The sequence below is a fragment of the Lampris incognitus genome, chromosome 3 (assembly GCF_029633865.1).
Source record: "Lampris incognitus isolate fLamInc1 chromosome 3, fLamInc1.hap2, whole genome shotgun sequence".
Taxonomy (NCBI): Eukaryota; Metazoa; Chordata; class Actinopteri; order Lampriformes; family Lampridae; genus Lampris; species Lampris incognitus.
In genome coordinates, this window is record NC_079213.1 from 105,360,954 (window position 1) to 105,381,075 (window position 20,122).

Here is a 20,122-nt window from a genome sequence, read left to right on the forward strand (position 1 = left end):
CAAATTACACCGCTCTTTGAGCCGTCCCGGTTGCTGCTCCACCCCCTCTATCGATCCGGGGAGGGCTGCAGACTACCACATGCCTCCTCCCATTCATGTGGAGTCACCAGCTGCTTCTTTTCACCTGACAGTGAGGAGTTTCACCAGGGGGAGGTAGCGCGTGGAAGGATCAGGCTATTCCCCCCAGTTCCCCCTCCTCCCTGAACAGGTAGCCCGATCGACCAGAGGAGGCACTAGTGCAGAGACCAGGACACATACCCACATCTGGCTTCCCACCCACAGACACGGCCAATTGTGTCATCTCAAGGGACGTCCGACGAAGCCGGAGGTAACACGGGGATTCGAGCCGCCGATCCCCGTGTTGGTAGGCAACGGAACAGACCGCTATGCTACCCAGATGCCCCTGGCCTCTATCTGTTCTGATGTCTTCAGTACACCGAACATCAAGTGGTTTCCAGAAGTCTTCTCCTTGCACCTTTGGGTTTCTCTGTGATGTCAGAATCTTTACCCCACTATATCACCATGAAAGCCACCATATTAGAGATGTAAGTGACTGAGGCTCATTTTGAAGCTAGGAACGCCTTAGTTAAAGTACAAACCGGATGTGGGATTTGGTCAGATAGGTATTTCTATATAGACTCTTCATTAGTACATGGAAACTGAGATGTAAATAAAAAACGTCATTTTCAACTCTGATGAGCCATCATACTTCTAAATACATGTTTACTTCATTTCAAAATTTCCGTACTTAACTGATGATTCAGTAGTTATAAAATCCGTTTGTGGTCTGCACAACAGGGACTGGATCCTGGTTGGTGAACTAACAGTTAACCTCCGCCAATATATGCGGTGGCGCTAAAGCAGCAGCCTCTGAGCGGCAGCTCGTCAGAGGAGGCACCTCAAAATTTGAGCGAGAAAAAAAATGCTCCCAATAAAAATGAACTGAATTGTACTCCTTTTAACCTCATTTGTGTCTTATTTCACTCTTATCATCATATTTAATATTGAACTATACATGCAAATATAAAGACTACATTGTTGTGTAAGTAATTGTTACCAATTGTTCTTACAAAACATGACAGTAGAAACACATATTACCCTCTAAAAAAATATAGTGAGATCTACTACTACTACTACTTTTGACTGCTCTCGTTAGGGGTCATCATAGTAGATCATCCGTTTCCATCTCTTCCTGTCCTCTGCATCTTCCTCTGTCACACCAGCCACCTGCATGTCCTCCCTCACCACATCCACAAACCTCCTCTTTGGCCTTCCTCTTCTCCTCCTCCCTGGCAGCTCCATATTCAGCACCCTTCTCCCAATATACCCAGCATCTCTCCACCACACATGTCCAAGCCATCTCAATCTTGCTTCCCTTGCTTTGTCTCCAAACCGTCCTACCTCCTCTACCTGCACCCTACTCTCGCTACAGATCACAATGTCATCCACATACATGATAGTCCACGGAGACTCCCCCCTTATGTCATCTGTCAACCTGTCCATCACCACTGCAAACAAGACAGGGCTCAGAGCCGATCCTTGACGTGATCCCACCTCCACCTTGAACCCATCTGTCATTCCAACCGCACACCTCACCACCGTCACACTTCCCTCACTACACAAGTATAGTGAGATAAAAATGCGAAAAGAAATGCGAAAAGCATCAATTTTCCAACAGCATCTTCTAAATAACAGTAGATATATGTACATATGGTATATGCCAAATAGCCTGCAGTGTGATGTACAATGAGTACCACACTCCTGTCAGTCATTTCCCTTTTTGCACTTGCTTGATAACCGCACATTTCACCACTGGCCTTGGGTGGAATCGGTTCGAGATTTATCTTGTGTTCTTCCTATCAAAACGGTGCTTTCAGACTGTCTCCAATCAGAAAAAAAAATATTAAGAAAGAACAGATAAATCCTCTTTATACCCATGTCCTCATCTTCAAGCCCCTTACTTTTTATAAGCAAAGCGAACGCTGAAGAAGTCTGAGTGTATCTGAAGATAGGGGTCAAGGAGACTTCCCGTTTTTAACGGTCATAGAAAATATTTGCTCTTCTGCTGTTATTATGCATGCGGCCTTTTAGGGCTCATAGAATGGCACTGACTTGGCACTGGACTATATCTTAAGAGGCACGATGTGATCAGGATGTGGAAATAAACTTTTTCTTACACAAGTGATGATCTCTGAGCACAGACTGGACTACTGCGTCAAGGAGGACGTGATGGGGGAACAGACAGGCGTAGGAAATGAGACATCAGATTGAAAGGGGGAGAAAAAAAAAACAGACCAGGGCCAAGCTGTGGAGGTCCAAGGCTGGAGTGGGGAATAAGAAAGATGGCGTCCACTCGGATTTGAATTTTACAAATGCAGAAATCAAGGTCAATGTGTCATGGAATCACGAGGCGTGAGAGGAGAGATCGATACGCCGAGCTTTCACAGATGAACTCTCGCTAAGTCATTCTCATGAGAGAGAAAGCCAGGGGACACGACCGCCTGCTTGTGTGTGTGTGTGTGTGTGTGTGTGTGAGTGTGTGTGTGTGTGTGTGTGTGTGTGTGTGTGTGTGTGTGTGTGTGTGTGTGCCTGCACAGCAGGACTATTTGCTTTCAGCACGTGCATGTACGCTAGTGTGAGTGGTGGGTAATATGGTTGCAGGTGTGTGTTCGGAATCGATGCTGAAGGTGGCTGAATGGGGCAGATGAGTTATGGGGTTGTATAAAAGTCTAAGACGGCAGCTGTGGTGCGAGTGACACACACACACACACACACACACACACACACACACACACACACACACACACACACACACATACACACACACAGCACTTTGTCCACTGTCCAGTGCAAGACTAGGTGGCTGAACACTCTAGGTAAAGGCCAGACACCAGCAGACATGAATATATATAAAAATAAATAAATAGATAGATAGATAGATAGATAGATAGATAGATAGATAGATAGATAGATAGATAGATAGATAGATAGATATCAACATCATCATTATTATAATTTGACAATTACCCATGACAGATTGTGCACTGTGGGTGACAACTGCCATTTGCTGTGATATAATTTCCATATATCATGGCCTGAAGGAGGTTATTGCTATTCCTCATCATACTCCCCCCCCCTTTCTCCCCAGTTGTACTTGGCCAATCACCCCACTCTTCCGAGCCATCCTGGTCGCTGCTCCACACCCTCTGCCGATCCAGACTACCACGTCTTCTCCGATACATGTGGAGTCGCCAGCCACTTCTTTTCACCTGACAGTGAGGAGTTTCACCAGGGGGACGTAGCGTGTGGGAGGATCACACAATTCCTCCTAGTTACCCCCCCCAAACAGGCGCCCTGACCGACCAGAGGAGGCGCTAGTGCAGCGACCAGGACACATACCCACATCCAGCTTCCCACCCGCAGACACGCTCAGTTGTGTCTGTAGGGACGCCCGACCAAGCCAGAGGTAACACGGGGATTCGAGTTGGCGATCCCTGTGTTGGTAGGCAACGGAATAGACCGCCACGCCACCCGGACGCCCCCTGTACTTTAATTTAAATATCTTTCAGTATGTCAGTGACCTGCTGTTTTGAGTCGATGAATAGGCTGAGAGTAATGACCCTCCGGGCGCACCGGGTCCAAACTCTGAACGACCCAGTTCGCATGCTGTAGGCGTTTGTCACTCCAGGTATGTCTCCAGGTGCTGAACCCTTCATTTTCAGACAAGTCAGGGCTTCATAACAAATATCAACTAATCAGAGAGGAGGCTCAAACCTACCTGTTTCACGTCATCATGGAGATCATCATCTAAATGACTCCTTTATTGTAACCGTTACCTTTTAGTTTGTTTTGGATGTCCAGAGCAATGTCCAGAGGGTAGAAGGGCAGCACGGGGTCGCAGACCAGCCGGAAGATGGCCTCTGCTGTCATCTGCACAGACACAGTGACAAAAAAACAAAAACAAAAACAAAAAATAAAACAATGTTAATCTTAAATTTATTTAATCCATGGCATCCGTAAACAATGTCATGTCACCAGGGGTCTAGAAATACAGCTTGAAGACGTCTAAATTTAAACTAAACTTAGACCTGAGTGAGCCAAACACGGCATATCTGCAGTTACCAGGTCCGAAACAGCTTATCTAAGTTTTGCGGATCAAGTTCACTCAACTCCGAACAGGCTAAGCGTGAACTATGCACGCTCACGTCTGTGAATGTTCTCATTCATCCAGGTCATGGTTATCCAAAGGAGTTGAATCAAGTGCAACTGGACTTGGTATATATCCGTGAAGATGTTTCGCCTCTCATCCAAGAGGCTTGCTCAGTTCGTGCCTTAACATCGGTAAACATCGGATCACAAAGAGCCACGCATATCAACAGCTCTGACAACGACTCCTGGAGGATAAATTCTGAGTCTCATCACCAGCCAGTCAGACTAGCTTGGTCTACTCAGAAAGGCACGAACTGAGGAAGCCTCTTGGATGAGAGGCGAAACGTCTTCACGGATAAATACCAAGTCCAGTTGCACTTGATTCAACTCCTTTGGATATGCATGCTCACGTTGAACTTAAATGTAAAAAAAAAAAAAACACCTTCAAAAAGGATTCATAATGGATTCAGAGTGCGGAAACCACAGCAGTTGTATTTTCCACCAGACAAACAAGGAATTCATGTCAGAATATTAAATAAATAAATAAATAAAATATTGGCAGCCGCAAAGGAAAGCGTGTTTGCATGCTATAAACTCTGAGAGTTAATACGCAAGTTCATCAAACTATCAAGTAAGTAACCTAGTTATACTGCAATATATGCCAAATGTGAATGTTATGTTTCACCTGTATTTTAGGCTACACTGCAATACTTTGCCACCTTTATGCTCTACTTTTATACATTGTTAATTCACATGTCACATGCACTTAAGCTACATGAATGCACTTCAGGAACCAGGGACAATATATTGTCATTTCTTTCGTGTACTTGTGTACACAAAAGAAACAAAATCCCATTTTCCCCAGCCCACAGCCGTGACAGAAACACACATCCCAAATTTCTCAAAAACGACACCACCAGAAACATATAAAAACAGAGAGAACAAAGCAAAAATAAATAAATAAATAAATAAAATACAAACAGTTAACAACACAGTCTTCTCAGTGCAACACAGTCCAAAAATACCAGTCCAGGAGAACGAACGCCAGCCAGGACGACTGTCGGAACTGCCGGTCTGCATGGGCTAGCAGTTAGCTTAGTCTGCCTAGCTTCCGCATCCTGTCAGACCGCCCTTGGTGTTTCCTCTTCGGGCGCAGCTATGGTCAGGGCCGTGGTCCCTGGGCCCACAGGACGCGGCAGACCAAGCTCTCCCAGCCATCAAACGAAGACACAAACGTGGACAAAGACACTGCATGGACAGTACTGGGTGAGGCCGCTGCAAACGTGAATTCGTGCCACTGTCTTCCCACACCGGAAGCAGAACTTGGCATCAAATGAAAGTCAGGCAGAAAAATAAAATTAAAACTGGTCATGTTTATCTGCTTCATAGCTACACTGTTCCTTAAAGGGAAATTTCACCCATTACTTCGTGTTTGCAATCAGTGCTGATAAGTCATGTAGTCACATGTGAAACAATAAAGTCTTCACTACTGATGGAGAAATCGGTGCTGTCCTGCTCAGTCTTTCCCACAGCGCCTACAGGTACCAGAATGCCCCTGTCACAGATAGACAGAGATAAGGTATATACTATGTGAATTTTCCTTTAAATTGTAAATGTATGCCTTGTCCTATAACTGAGTTTCACTATGTAGCCCAAAGAAAGATGGCTGAGGTCTGTAAAACGAGAAAGGGGGACAAAACCACTAAGGAGCAGCCACTCAGTTAGAAAATTTATCAGTCTATCATGGATGACATCCTCATCAGAGCCAAAGACACTCCAGGACACAGGTGCCTAAGCTATATAAAGCTCACGGTTATCGAATTCAAATATGGCTGATTGACACTCATCCTTTTGCATTTATCCACCATCTTCACATAGCGACTGACGAAGACATCTTTGAAGCCGTCCACTTCCAGAGGACATCTTAGCACAGCAAGAGAAGGTATTCATGTTTTCCTTATTACTCATATGTGTATTGAGTAAATGAAAAGGACACTGCAGCCTACTTTGCCTAGTAAAAATGTCCTCTAATCACTTCTACATGTCTTTAAAAGTGCCTCCAAATCACATTCACACAAAAAAGAAAAAAAGAAACTCAGCCTGACATGGAAATGTTGGAGCACAAGTGACGGGTGGGGTCATGAAACGTTTCTTCGTCACTTTGAAATGTCAAAGGTTTGAAGCATGACCTTGGTCACTGTATTTGCTTCCAATAATGGGGAAATGAGGGACCAAAATGCAAATCAAATTCCCTTTATTTGGGAGGGGGATGGGGCTGCCGTTGAGGTAGCAGTTAAAGAAATCGTTATTGCAGACGGTGTCACGTAGAACATCTGTGTGGTCAGGGAGGTGGAAGGGAGTCTCTTCTTCAGGGCCATGGTGTGACACAGGAGGACATCTCTCCCCTCATTGTGACAGTATTATGCAGCATTAGACATGCTACAATAATGTCCTGTCCCATGTCCTCTGTGGAGTGACCCCGAGTTCATGCAGACGCTGGAATGAGCTAATGGAGTTCTCGACCCCGGCTCTTGCCAAGAGTCAGGGAGTAGGAGGTCATCAGAGCCTCTGTCCCCAAGAAGTAACCTATTACCACATGGCAAAAATGATTGTTTATCTGACTACCACGACGAGAGTGACTGGGAGACAGGCTACATACTGAGTAAGTTCTATTTTAAATAACAAATACAGCTAAATACCTATGCTTAACATGGATGTTTAGTTATCTGACTTTGGCTGATTTCCTTCCATCCATTATCTGAACCGCTTATCCTGCTCTCAGGGTCACGGGGATGCTGGAGCCTATCCCAGCAGTCACTGGGTGGGAGGCTGGGAGACACCCAACTACCACATTGCTAACATGATTCTTTTATTTATTTAGTCATTTATTATTTTGGCGTTTTCAATTTCCTGTACTACTGTACCACACAGCTGGCTCTTGATTTCATTCTCTGCACAAACTGAAAGATGCTCTCTGATTTTTAGGCCATCCCGTTTTCTTTTAAGTTTTTATTGAGTTTCTTTAAGGAACATAAAGGCCATCCATTTTCCAGATATTTTTAGATATGCTCTCACTTTTACTGGTTTAAAAAATAAATCTCACTTTATCTGCTGTGTACAGGTTGCAGATAAAGTGGATACATCCCTTGTTATTATTTCACTCGCTCCTGTAACAATGGTTTAATATGGCAACCTGACCACTTTTGTTCACACTATTGTCATTCGGCAATGCATCCCTAAATATCACTAGGCTGGGATTTGGCAAATTGCTAAATTGCCCTACGCAACTTGGCTCCCATTCACACATGAGCCCAACACATAAAGTTGAGGCAAGGTTTACGGGTCACCAGGCAAGTCTGAATGAGATGATAGAGGCTCAACTGCATCAATGTGTATCAATTAGTATCATTTTGAATCTTCTTGTTTCTCCTCTTACAATGTACATTGCCCTTCAATTATGTGAAGGGCACTTTATAAATTAATTTCACTTTTTTTGGGGGGGAGTCCCCCCCCCCTTTTTCTCCCCAATTGTGTTCGGCCAATTACCCCACTATTTCAAGCCATCCCAATCGCTGCTCCACCCCCTCTGCCAATCCGGGGAAGACTGCAGACTACCACATGCCTCCTCCGATACATGTGGAGTCGCCAGCCGCTTCTTTTCACCTGACAGTGAGGAGTTTCACCAGGGGGACGTAGCACATGGGAGGATCACGCTATTCCCCCCAGTCCCCCCCCCCCGAATAGGCGCACCTACCGACCAGAGGAGGCGCTAATGCGGTGACCAGGACACATACCCACATCCGGCTTCCCACCCGCAGACACGGCCAATTGTGTCTGTAGGGATGCCCGACCTAGCTGGAGGTAACACGGGGATTCGAACCGTAGATTACCGTGTTGGCAGGCTACGGAATAGACCGCTATGCTACCCGGATGCCCAAATTAAATGTATTTCATTATTGCTATTATTATTATTATTATTATTATTATTAAAGTTTAGAACAAAGTTGTTACACTAAAGTAAGCCGAGTAAGAGTTCAAATATTTGGAGATAATGATAAGGGGGGAAAAAATGGTGATAGCAACATGTGTGCATGCTACCAAAGTAAATGCACTCATTTACAGTACCATAACTTTAGTGTGTCCTTAGTGTTTCCTTCAACATCACACTGATTGCGCCATAATCCCAGTCAGAGCAGACTGGTTAAACCTGGTCTTAAAACCATACCAGACCCCAGAGTGCTACAGCACCATTCTTATGCTGTGTAAAAACTCCATCCCATTTGTGCTGGCATCCTGTGTGAGGTACCGCTGCGTACTAGACATGAAAATACCTGTCGAAAGGGATCAGTTTAACATTTTTGTCATGCTGATGTTTGTAAGTGGTTCACCAAATGTCTCAGCAGGCAGTGAATTAAGCTTCAGCCAGCATCGGTTGACTAATTCTTACTGGAACAAAGCCACTGTCTCATAGCACACTATGCTAACGCTGCTCATTTCTGAAGAAAATCCCAGCTGGGATTATTGGCAGATTCATGGCCACGTCCATGTCTAGACTGCCTGGTTCTCATGGGAAAAAGACCTGTCTGCTTTTTTTGTTTATCTGTGTTGCTCTGTTCTACAACAGAATCAGAATCACCATTACTAGTCACTCATAGGGTAGAAAAGTAAAAACACTCCTAAAATAACTGTTGGTTAAGAGAAACACATATGTAGCTGCATGATATACCGCCTTTACAAAAATGAATGGATGAATGAAGTTAATACAAAATAAACTAATTAAACTACAAAATAAACAAAGACATTTAACAAACATCATAAAACGAGGTATGGCTTGAAAATAAGAATAAAAATAAGGTGCAGCCAGTAAAACAAGTTACGAAATGAAAATGTGTGTTTGTATTTTTCGTGTTATACAGAGATCCAATATTTTAGTTATTATTATTATCATTATTATTATTACTAGTAGTTGTAGCAGACGGAATACATATGTGTGAATGAGAGGGAGGACAGTGGAATGGTGAGGATGCAAGGAGTAGAGGTGACGAAGGCGTATGAGTTTAAATACTTGGGGTCAACTGTTCAAAATAACGGGGAGTGCGGAAGAGAGGTGAAGAAGAGAGTGCAGGCAGGGTGGAGTGGGTGGAGAAGAGTGTCAGGGGTGATTTGTGACAGAAGGGTGCCAGCAAGAGTTAAAGGGGAGGTTTACAAGATGGTTGTGAGACCAGCTATGTTATATGGTTTGGAGACAGTGGCACTGACGAAAAGACAGGAGGCGGAGCTGGAGGTGGCAGAGTTGAAGATGCTAAGAATTTCATCGGGAGTGATGAAGAAGGACAGGATTAGGAACGAATATATAAGAGGGACAGCTCAGGCTGGACGGTTTGGAGACAAAGCAAGAGAGGCAAGATTGAGATGGTTTGGACATATGTGGAGGAGAGATGCTGGGTATATTGGGAGAAGGATGCTGAATATGGAGCTGCCAGGGAAGAGGAAAAGAGGAAGGCCAAAGAGGAGGTTTATGGATGTGGTGAGAGAGGACATGCAGGTGGCTGGGGTGACAGAAGAAGATGCAGAGGACAGGACGAAATGGAAATGGCTGATCTGCTGTGGCAACCCCTAATAGGAGCAGCCAACAGAAGAAGAAGTAGAAGAAGTTTATCATTATTCGTAGTAGTATTGTTTTTTGAGTCTGCACTGCGTAAAATAAAACAGTAAACCTAACAATATATTTTTTTAACATACAAAGATATTTCTCAACAGTTGGTGAAAGAAGGGAATGAAAAAAATGATGGCTACGCAGTGGTGTGGCATGTATATCTGAGTCTGTGGGAGTTCCATCTGATCTTCCTGCTCCCGGCCAGCAAGCTGATTGTCTTTCCCGATGTGAGCAGTTTCTTAGACAGTGGCCCAAATTCAACCGCTCACTGACTAGCATGAAACACACACCCACCACACGTACAGAGATACAGCGAGTGGACCTCCGTCTGCACTATGAGATGACTGGGAACAAGGACTGCTACAGCCTGATCGACTTTCTTCAACATTATTTGTATTTTTAAACTCTTTTTGTCCACTTGTGTTTATAGTAAACATGTTAGTTGCACCTTATCCCACCAGCAAAGTTGTCAAACCATGACTGTTTTGGTAAACATCTAAATATGTTTTTTCATCTGATTGTAGGTTTACATGAGCCATGTTTGGTATCATTCTGCTTGTATAGACAAGAATTTTGTAAATCTACGATTGAAATTATGCTGATACTACAACGCAGACAGAGTAACTTGTAAAAATTGAATTGGCACACACGCCAGGTAAGATGCGAAGGCAACCTAGGGCATATTTCTGTTGGGTGGGGGTTGGTAGAGGGTATGGGTCGTTTAATGTTAATGGCCAGGCCAAGCTGCTTGTATGCCAATGTTCTGTAGTTCCTCTTCTATGAGGGACACTAAGGTGTTGTCATCGGCATACTGCAGCTCTATGATGGATGTGGTGGTGGTTTTACCTTTAGCCCTGAATCTGTTAATATTCAGAACATTCTCATCAGTCCTGTACATGATTTTGACTCCCTGAGGCAGATTGGGACCCGTGAGGTGGAGGATGGAGGCAATGAAGAGACATGGAGCAGGCACCTGAAGGCACTCGAGGCATACCAACAGCGATGCCTCAGGAAGTTCCTTAAGATCAGCTGGGAGGATAAGCACACCAACATCAGCGTCCCCGAGGAGGCCAACATGGCTACTATAACTGCCACCATCGCACAACATCAGCTGAGATGGACTGGCCATGTCCTCTGCATGTCTGACTCTCGCCTCCCCAAACAAGTCCTTTACTTTCAGCTCGTGACAGGACGCCGTGCCCCAGGAGGACAAAAGAAGCGATATAAAGATAACATCAGGGCCCACATCTAAAGGTTTGGCATCGACCTTAACACCTGGGAACAAGCAGCAAAAAAACAGGGAGGCCTGGAGAGTGGCTGTCCATGACGGTGCTGGGCTCTACAACCATGACCTCCATTGTGCGCTGCTGAAAAAAAGTGCAGACTCAGAAAGGAGCGAGCTACCAGCAAGGCCCAAACCACATCCTCAACCACTTCTTCACTCCCTTGCTGACATTGCAGCTCCAGGATCGGCCTCTATGCTCACCTGAAGACCCACAAGGACTTTCTTGTTTCTTGTATTTTCCTGCCTAGTCTGACATCTCCTATGACGTTTTTCCTGACATTGACCAATAGGGTGACAGAGTGCTCTCTGGTACACATATGTAAACGTGGCAAAGAGAAAGAGGGATGCTGCTATTGCTGCTGTCAGGTGGAATAATGAAACTGAGCAAAGGTTCGTTGACCAGTAGCAACAATACCCTTGTAGGCTTTTTTGACGTTTTCTCAGAGTACCATGTCAGAGTCAAAAAGGATAATGGCGAGAAATAGCGGAGGCACGTCAGCAACCGGATTAAGTGGGGTGTGGACCAGCTGTCATCAGTTAGTCTCATAAATTCAGGGCAGATAAATTACCTCCACACGCCAGAGACGAGGAGAGAGCTGAAGCAGCAGGGACACGAACCACCATAGTTCTCCCCCCAACAATGTGATTTTACATCTGCTGTTTTTAAAGAACTTTGTTTAATAAACAGGCTGTTGAGCCCTCATTTGCCATCTCTGTACGTGTCTTTAGGTAAACTTTAACATTACACAACTTTGCTTACTAAAACAAAAGCCCAGTTCACACCAAAGACCCGGGAGAACATGTTTGAGTTGGACAGTAATTCACACAGGACGTGCAACACGCAAGACTATGGCACTACTGTATTCACTCCTCAGGCAGTTTTACTTACTTTTTTCTGCTGACAACATCATGTAATGTCACAATAAGGAAGTAAATCCTAATTTAAAATTAAAATATGAACTGATTAGTCAGAATATATGCCTATCATATGAATTTAATTAATAAAAGGTATATGTTGTTTGATAGAGTGAGTGCAATGGGTAAATCAAAATGAGAAGCAGCCATAAATGGTATAATGTATTTTGTTTTATTGGTTCGGTAACATTCAAGGGTGCACAATAGCTCAGCACAAGGCGTTCAGGTTGAAAAACACTGGCCAGTGCTCTTTCCTGTCAAGAGTTGCTGGCTTTTCCCCACACAGCTGATGGAAAACTAAGACTCGAAACATAAAACAGCTAGCCTCTTTCCACCCATCATAACCAAGAGTGCCAACAGTTAAGCATAAACATGCTGTTAAGAAGCTCCATGTTCCTCTGTTCAGCGGTCAATGTCACAGTTCGCTCTGTAAATTTAAGTGGGGGTGAGACTGAAAATCAGAGATGTTAAGTTCTTGAACCTCTCTAACCTTCTGGATAATTGGCATCCTACTTAACATTCTACTTGAGTATCCCTCCCTATTTAACATGGCTTCCATGGTATTTAGAAAATGGCTTGAGAATGTACAGATCTGCTCTCCACCTTTCTGCTCTGCTCTGCTCTGCTCTGCCCCTTCATCACCGCCAAGGAAATCAATCTGGCAAGGGGAAAAGATTAGAGCATTGATTTGAGGCTGGTGAGTAATACTACTGCAGAAAGCATACGTCAAATGCCTGGAATGTGGCGGGACAGAAGAGGCTGTCGATTTCTTATTTATTGCTGTATTTTTGGATCAGAAAGATGGAAGAAAGGTGGGGGCAGGGTGGGTGGTAAAAGAGAGACTGCTTGAAGGAGATAATGACAGGGGAAGAAAGGCAGAAGAGCAACTGTGACGTGACAGAAAATAAGACAGGCAAAGCAAAGATGCAGCTGCAAGAACAACGCCGGTGGTCAGCTTATGTTTCTGAAGGATGCCGAGCAGTTCTGATATATGTGTGAATGGAGGAGACAGGACTTTGATACAAGGCTGGTAATCCTGCTTTGCTTCAGTTTATATTGACTGAAACCAGACAGATGGGCAGACGGACAGAAAGACAGGTGGAGAGGTGGCTGGACAGTGTTGGATGGCTGGATAGATAGTCTGATGTCCTCATAAAGGAGCTTCGTTTTCCAAGCCAGTGCAGAATACGCAGTGGCACAGCGGACAGAGGAACACACAAAGGACAATTCAAACTCAACCGATCAGCCAAAACATTAAAACAATTGACAGGTATGTGAATAACATTGATTATCTCATTACCATGGAACCTGTCAAGGGGTGGGATATATTAGGCAGCAAGTGAACAGTCAGTTCTTGAAGTTGATGTGTTGGAAGCTGGAAAAATGAGGAAGCTTAAGAATCTGACCGACACAGACAAGGGCCAAATTGTGTCGGCTAGACGACTGGGTCAGAGCATCTCAAAAATGGCAGGTCTTGTGGGGTGTTCCCGGTATGCATTGGTCAGAACCTACAAAATTAGGTCCAAGGAAAGACAACCACTGAACTGGCGACAGGGTCATGGGCATCCAAAGCTCACTGATGTGCTTGGGGAGCGATGGCCAGACTGTCTGGTCCGACCCCGCAGAACAGCTACTACTACTACTTTCGACTGCTCCCGTTGGGGGTGGCAACAAGTCTGCATATTGATGGGAGGTCGCCATCTCTTCCTGTCCTCTGCATCTTCCTGTCACATCAGCCACCTGCATGTCTTCCCTCACCACATCCATAAACCTCCTCTTTGGCCTTCCTCTTTTCCTCTTTCCTGGCAGTTCCATCTTCAGCATCCTTTTCCCAAAATATCCAGCATCTCTCCTCTGCACATACCCGAGCCATCTCAATCTTGCCTCTCTTGCTTTGTCTCCAAACCGTCCAACCTGAGCTGTCCCTCTAATATACTTGTTGCTAATCCTGTCCTTCTTCCCCACTCCCAACAAAAATCTTAGCCTCTTCAACTCTGCCACCTTCTGTCTTTTTGTCAGTGCCACCGTCTCCAAACCACATAACATACCTGGTCTCACTACCATCTTGAACACCTTCCCTTTAACCCTTGCTGGTACCCTTCAGTTGAAAATCACTCCTGACAATCTTTGCCCCCTCCATCCTGCCTGCACGCTCTTCTTCCTTCTTCACCTTTCTTCTGCTCTCCCATTACTGAACATTTGACCCCAAGTATTTAAACTCATACGCCTTCATCACCTCTACTCCTTGTATCCTCACCATTCCGTCATCCTCCCTCTCCTTCACGCATATGTATTCTGTCTTGCTTCTACTGACTTTCATTCCTCTTCTCTCTAGTGCATACCTCCACCTCTCCAGGCTCTCCTCAACCTGCTCCCTACTTGCACTACAGATCACAATGTCATCCGCGAATATCATAGTCCACGGAGACTCCTGCCTGATCTCGTCCATCAACCTGTGATGTAATCCCACCTCCACCTTGAACCCATCTGTCATTCTTACTGCATACCTCACCACTGTCACACTGCCCTCACACATTAGTGTGAGGCCACACATATTAGTGTTGAGTGTTTCTTTTAACAAAGTTAAAAGAAACACTCAACGGTAGGAAAAGTGCTCAACAAATAAAAAGCAAAATAATCCAGAGGGTCAAGTAAATTCTTTATGAGACAGTACAAGCCTGTTTCATGCCCCGGACCATCAAAGGAGGAAGACATTCAATAGGAACACCATCAAAATTAGTTACAGCTGCATGTCTAACATTCAACAAATAATATCATCCCAAAACACAAGATTCATCAACAAATCAGTGACACCTTCATCACAACCGGACCCCCCCCCTCCAACTGCCGTGTGAACGACCCGTGCTCCCTCAAGGGAAAATGCCAGACGAAGGGAGTTATCTACCAAGTACGGTGACGAGAAATTACAACGGCAAAATAGAGACATACGTCGGTCTAACAGAGGGAACATTCAAAAAGAGGTTTAATGCGCACATCTGTAGCTTTAGAAACAACCGTTTAAAGAATGTAACATCTTTAAGCCGTTATATTTGGTCATTGGCAGACAGAAACATTAATTATTCAACCACCTGGAAAATCCTCTCAAAGAACAAAGGGTAACACTTTAGTATGGGGAACATATTGTAAGTAACAAAAACTTAATTTAGAGTAATTTAACACTATTAACACTTGTAGTTTTGTGTTTTGTTATGTAAGAACAGACCATATTCATTAAGTGTTAGTAAGGGAGAATAACTCTTCTTGTGGTACTAACACCTTATAAAGTCCATACTAAGCAAAGCATATTGAGATGGTACTACTAATAAGCAATACTTCTGAGGTTATAGAGGGAAAACTCATAGTTAATGGCTTACTGGTTGTATAATAAGGCCATGCAGAATAAGGCATTAATGAGTACGTAATAATGGCCAATTAAGAGCCAATATGTTGCTAATTTGAATGCTAATAAGCACCTAATTAATGGTGACTATATTCCCCATACTAAAGTGTTACCGAACAAAGCATATTCAACCAGCAGTAAAATGTGCAATCTATGTCTGACTGAAAAATATTTTATCATTGAAAACCAGAAATGTCCACGTTGAATATCAGGAATGAATTGGCCAGCAGTTGCAGACATAGATATAAGCACCTATTTTGTAATTATAAATAAATCATGCCAATAGACAAATTAACCCCCCCCCCCCATTGGACTGTTAGCGATCATATGTTTTTTGAGTTTTTGAATGTCGCACCTCCCCATTGGATGTTGTGCACATGATGTGCAAGACAAGGCAGTAAATGGTATGTTCTTTCCTGAGTAGCTTTATTGACAGCTGATGATTGCTTATGGCATGAAAGAGGCTTACTGTCTCATAAAGAATTTACTTGACTCACTGGAATATATATATATACATATACATATATATATATGTTCTTTTTTTATGGTCTACAGCTGGTGTAAAGTTAGGACGGGCTGGGTAATTTGGGTCATGGACTACTTGTGCATGCTTTGCTGGTCATGACTGTGCTGATAAGGTCTGGTAAGTGATCAGGGTGGTCAATTATAAATCCACACTGACTTTCCAGCTTGTTTATTTCACTCTGCTTGACATATTTGTGTACCCCTTCCTTGTATTCCACTGGTGGTGTACATTCTATTTCTCAACACAGTTCTCAAGTAACTTTCATAGACGTCCCTATTTTACCTGACATCTTCATCTTCTTTTCACTTATTCACACATTTCAGGCAGACTGGTTGTAGTTCTACATTTATCATTCACTAAAGCAGTTTCCCAACCCAGTCCTCAAGGAACCCCTATCCTGCAGATTTTCTTTGCAACCCTGAATAGGTACCTGTTTGTAGTTATCCAACCCATCAGCAATGAATTGTCAGATGTTGCACACCTTGCAAAATTAAGTGCTGTGAGATGATTGGTTGAGTAAGTACAAGCAGGGATACCTATGCAGGGTTACAGTGAAAATCTGCAGGATAGGGGTTCCTCGAGGACTGGGCTGGGAAACGCTGCACTAAAGAAACTGAGAAAACTCAAGATTTTGATGGCAAATGAGTTGATTATGCTTTTAGTTTCTCCCCAGTTGCACTTGGCCAATTACCCCACTCTTCTGAGCCGTCCTGGTTGCTGTTCCACCCCCTCTGCCGATCCGGGGAAGGCTACAGACTACCACATGTCTCCTTCGATACATGTGGAGTCACCAGCCGCTTCTTTTCACTTGACAGTGAGGAGTTTAGCCAGGGGGACGCAGCGCATGGGAGGATCACGCTATTCCCCCCGAACAGGCGTCTCGACCGACCAGAGGAGGCGCTAGTGCAGCGACCAGGACACGTACCCACATCCGGCGGCTTCCCAACCCCAGACACGGCCAATTGTATCTGTAGGGACGCCCGACCAAGCCTGAGGCAACACGGGGATTCGAACTGGCAATCCCCGTGTTGGTAGGCAACGGAATAGAGCGCTATGCTACCCGGATGCCCTATGTTGATTATGCTTTTTAACCATCACTTAATGAGTTTTCCACAAAATGTATACTTTTAAATCCAATGCTTCAGGTACAGTAGCCTAGCTTGAGTTTTGGCTTATTATTTTGCCGATTTCAAGCACAACAGCTTCAAGTCTCCCCTGCAAGTTTGCTGCCAAGAGCAGAAGAATAATTAACTAACAGGTAGGTCTTAAATGGGTAGCAACCCTGTTTTAATTTGGGTAGACATTTTTAACCTGCAACTGGGAATCAAATGCTACATTCTGAAAGTATGTGCTTGAGAGAGGGTGAACACCGAGTGTTACCAATTGGGATCACAGAACTCATTAGCAATATCATAGCCAAGCGTGCATGTTATTTTGGGAGCATTTAGTGTAAGTGTACCTTCAATCATCCGTAGACAGTGAGTGAGAGAATCAAAATAGACTGACACTGCCACAGTCATTGCCGTGACAGTATAAAATGTCAAGTGCAGGGAGAAGGCACAATGGCAGACGTTGATACTAACAGAGTTTAAGTAATTGAGGGCACATTCGTAGTAGCTGTAACCATTAATAGTATTTGATGATTCACATTACATGTGCATACACAAATTGCATTTCTGCCTCTTTATGGACAGGAAGTTTGGGTCTTCATTATTATTCAAATTGTGTTTTAGCAAATGATAACTGCAAGAACTTTTTGACTAACTGGATGCTACTGCAAGATATTTACAATGTCAGCTGGCAATCACTGACATGGAAAACATATGCAATAACACAGTAAGTACAAAATAGTCCATGTGTTAATAATTTCAATTCAAGTTAAATTACCATTAAACCGGGATGATATTGAGCTAGATAGGTTCAGAGCTGTTTGGCAGCTATGTATCACTGAGATGTTGGAACCAGGTCTAATGCGCAGTATGTACTTCTAAATTGGTCTGCTACAAAATGCTGTTGATTTTAGGGCATTTTATTCTGGGGAAATTGTTAACTTTTACTTCGGTCTTCACTTCCAAATATGTGGTTTAGATAACTGGGTTAGATTGGACTTTTTTTTAAACTGGTCTGATGCTCATGTTCAATTGTCCCCTAACATGCTGATGTAAAGCTATGTCCAGTAGTGGTTCCATGTCCAAAGTCTACAAAATGAAGCCTTTGAGGAAAATGATATCATAACTAACATGTATGATGGCAAAAAAACTATGAAAATGAAACTCAGGTTGTAAAAAGCAGAGTCATCCTTTGAGGTACAAGCTTATATCAACACGTGTGGATGGACACAAGATTTCCTGTAGCTCTTTATTACTGTTTCAATCATCATCATTATTATTATCATTAATTATTATTATTATTATAGGTTATTATTATTATAGGTCACATGCTTATTTCATATTAGAAAATTGTATTTAAAAATAACCTTATACAAGCCATTCTGTTTAAAGAACGGATCATTCATTTGAATGTCTCACTCTTACATTTACAACAACTGTAATTCATACATGAAGATGAAGAAATAAAGACACAGTCACACCCTGGTTCGGACTACCAGGTATTAAACTCATTAAATTAGAAACAGTTCTTGTTTTTAAAAAAAAGAGCATATTTAACTAGAGACATTGGAGGACGGTGTACCTTTAAGGGAAGAGGCGAGGGGTGAGATAAAGCACTTCCGCTTCCGGTTCACAGTTCAGTGTCGTTGTCAGATGTATGACATGCTAAGTTGGAGCTAATAAACTACCTCGACTACGTCTACTCTCACGTCTCCTGTCTCGTTGTTTTCTAACTCCACAATATCTGCCTTCTCAGGCTGTATACGCGAGCGTTCAGTGTTGCGCCCTGTAACGTTTATCTTGTAACGCCGCTAGGAGGCGCTGCTGGGTAATGAAATATGTGTTCTACGTTAATACAGAAAGAAGAAGACAGGATAAAATGGCGGCTGGCGATCTCGGTAAACCTGTTCTGAACATTACCTCCTGTCGTTATTGAAATCTATTACGATACCACAAATTGGCGACGAGGATCCCCAGCGTTTTAGTGAGGTATTTGCATACAGTTTATAGTAACTCGCTCATGTATAAGTTGTTTGCGAATAAGACAAACGTTATTCATTATCGCCTACCCAGCTGTGACGAGGCGCTGCTTGCTGTGTGCTCGGGGTTGGCTGAGGAGGACGCCGAGGCGGGGGGATGGAGACCGGCGCAACGTGTCTGGTTCATTTGCACACCGCGGAGGCGAAGGTGTTGGCCCATATTTGCTGCGCGTCCTCTCTTGCACCAAGTCATTTCGCCACAGGCGTCGCTGCCGTGCCACACTTTGGACCGCCGCTATGCTCTGGTCGCGCCGAGGCGGAAACTACGGAAGCCGCGTGCCGCCACCATGGCAACTGAAAGTAACTTTAGTGAAATTGATTTAGGAACCGATAGGCAGAATCGTAATGGGAATTTCTTAACGATTCCTTTGGAATGGGAATTTGGAACCGGTTCTCAATGCCCAACCCTAAGCATTTCCAGGAGAGCAGAAGTAGAATACTTGCAATAAGCAGATGCAGTGTTGGAAGTTAAAATTGTTTTTCCAACCCTGAAGGTCATAGAAGTGAAGCTGCACAAACCTGCAGCTAAGGAGGCAAGCAAGTTCAGATCTATTAAACCAGTGAAACCCACACAGACTGAGCATATCTCAGCTATAGCAAGTACATGCCCTCCCGCCAAAGTACCCTTCAATTAGACATGCAAGTGTGGGATGCTCCCACATACCATTCAGCATTTAATAAGACCTCACCCTCCCTAATCCTGCAATTGTCTCTTAGTTAAACCAGCCTGGCATGTTATTCTTAGTCAACTTGCTGAGATCATCATTCCAATTTGTGACACTTACAGCAAGAAAATCACTGCATCAGACCAAATGTCAGTCTGGAAGCCAGTGTAAATTCTGGCCTATCTACTGACACACGGAGTAAACCTCCTAAATGTCACTTACAGATTAGTTAGACCTAAACACATGTCGCTACATTAACTTTTCATATGTTGACATTATGAAAAAAAAACAACTGACTCGGATGACCTTTGACCAGAGGATGTTTTTGCTTTTGTACCAACAGTGCCGCTTTATCCGCTCTCTTGCCAGCTCCTGTCT

At 43.8% G+C, this 20,122-nt stretch overlaps 1 protein-coding gene across 1 annotated transcript in view; it reads right to left on the minus strand.

Moving 5' to 3' along the window:
• Positions 1-20,122, minus strand: part of LOC130110714 (inactive N-acetylated-alpha-linked acidic dipeptidase-like protein 2) — a 402,779-nt gene that overhangs the window by 25,139 nt on the left and 357,518 nt on the right. The window contains exon 13 of the mRNA XM_056277895.1: positions 3,837-3,930. Coding sequence (XP_056133870.1) covers positions 3,837-3,930 — 94 coding nt within the window. The remainder of the gene's footprint in view (positions 1-3,836; positions 3,931-20,122) is intronic.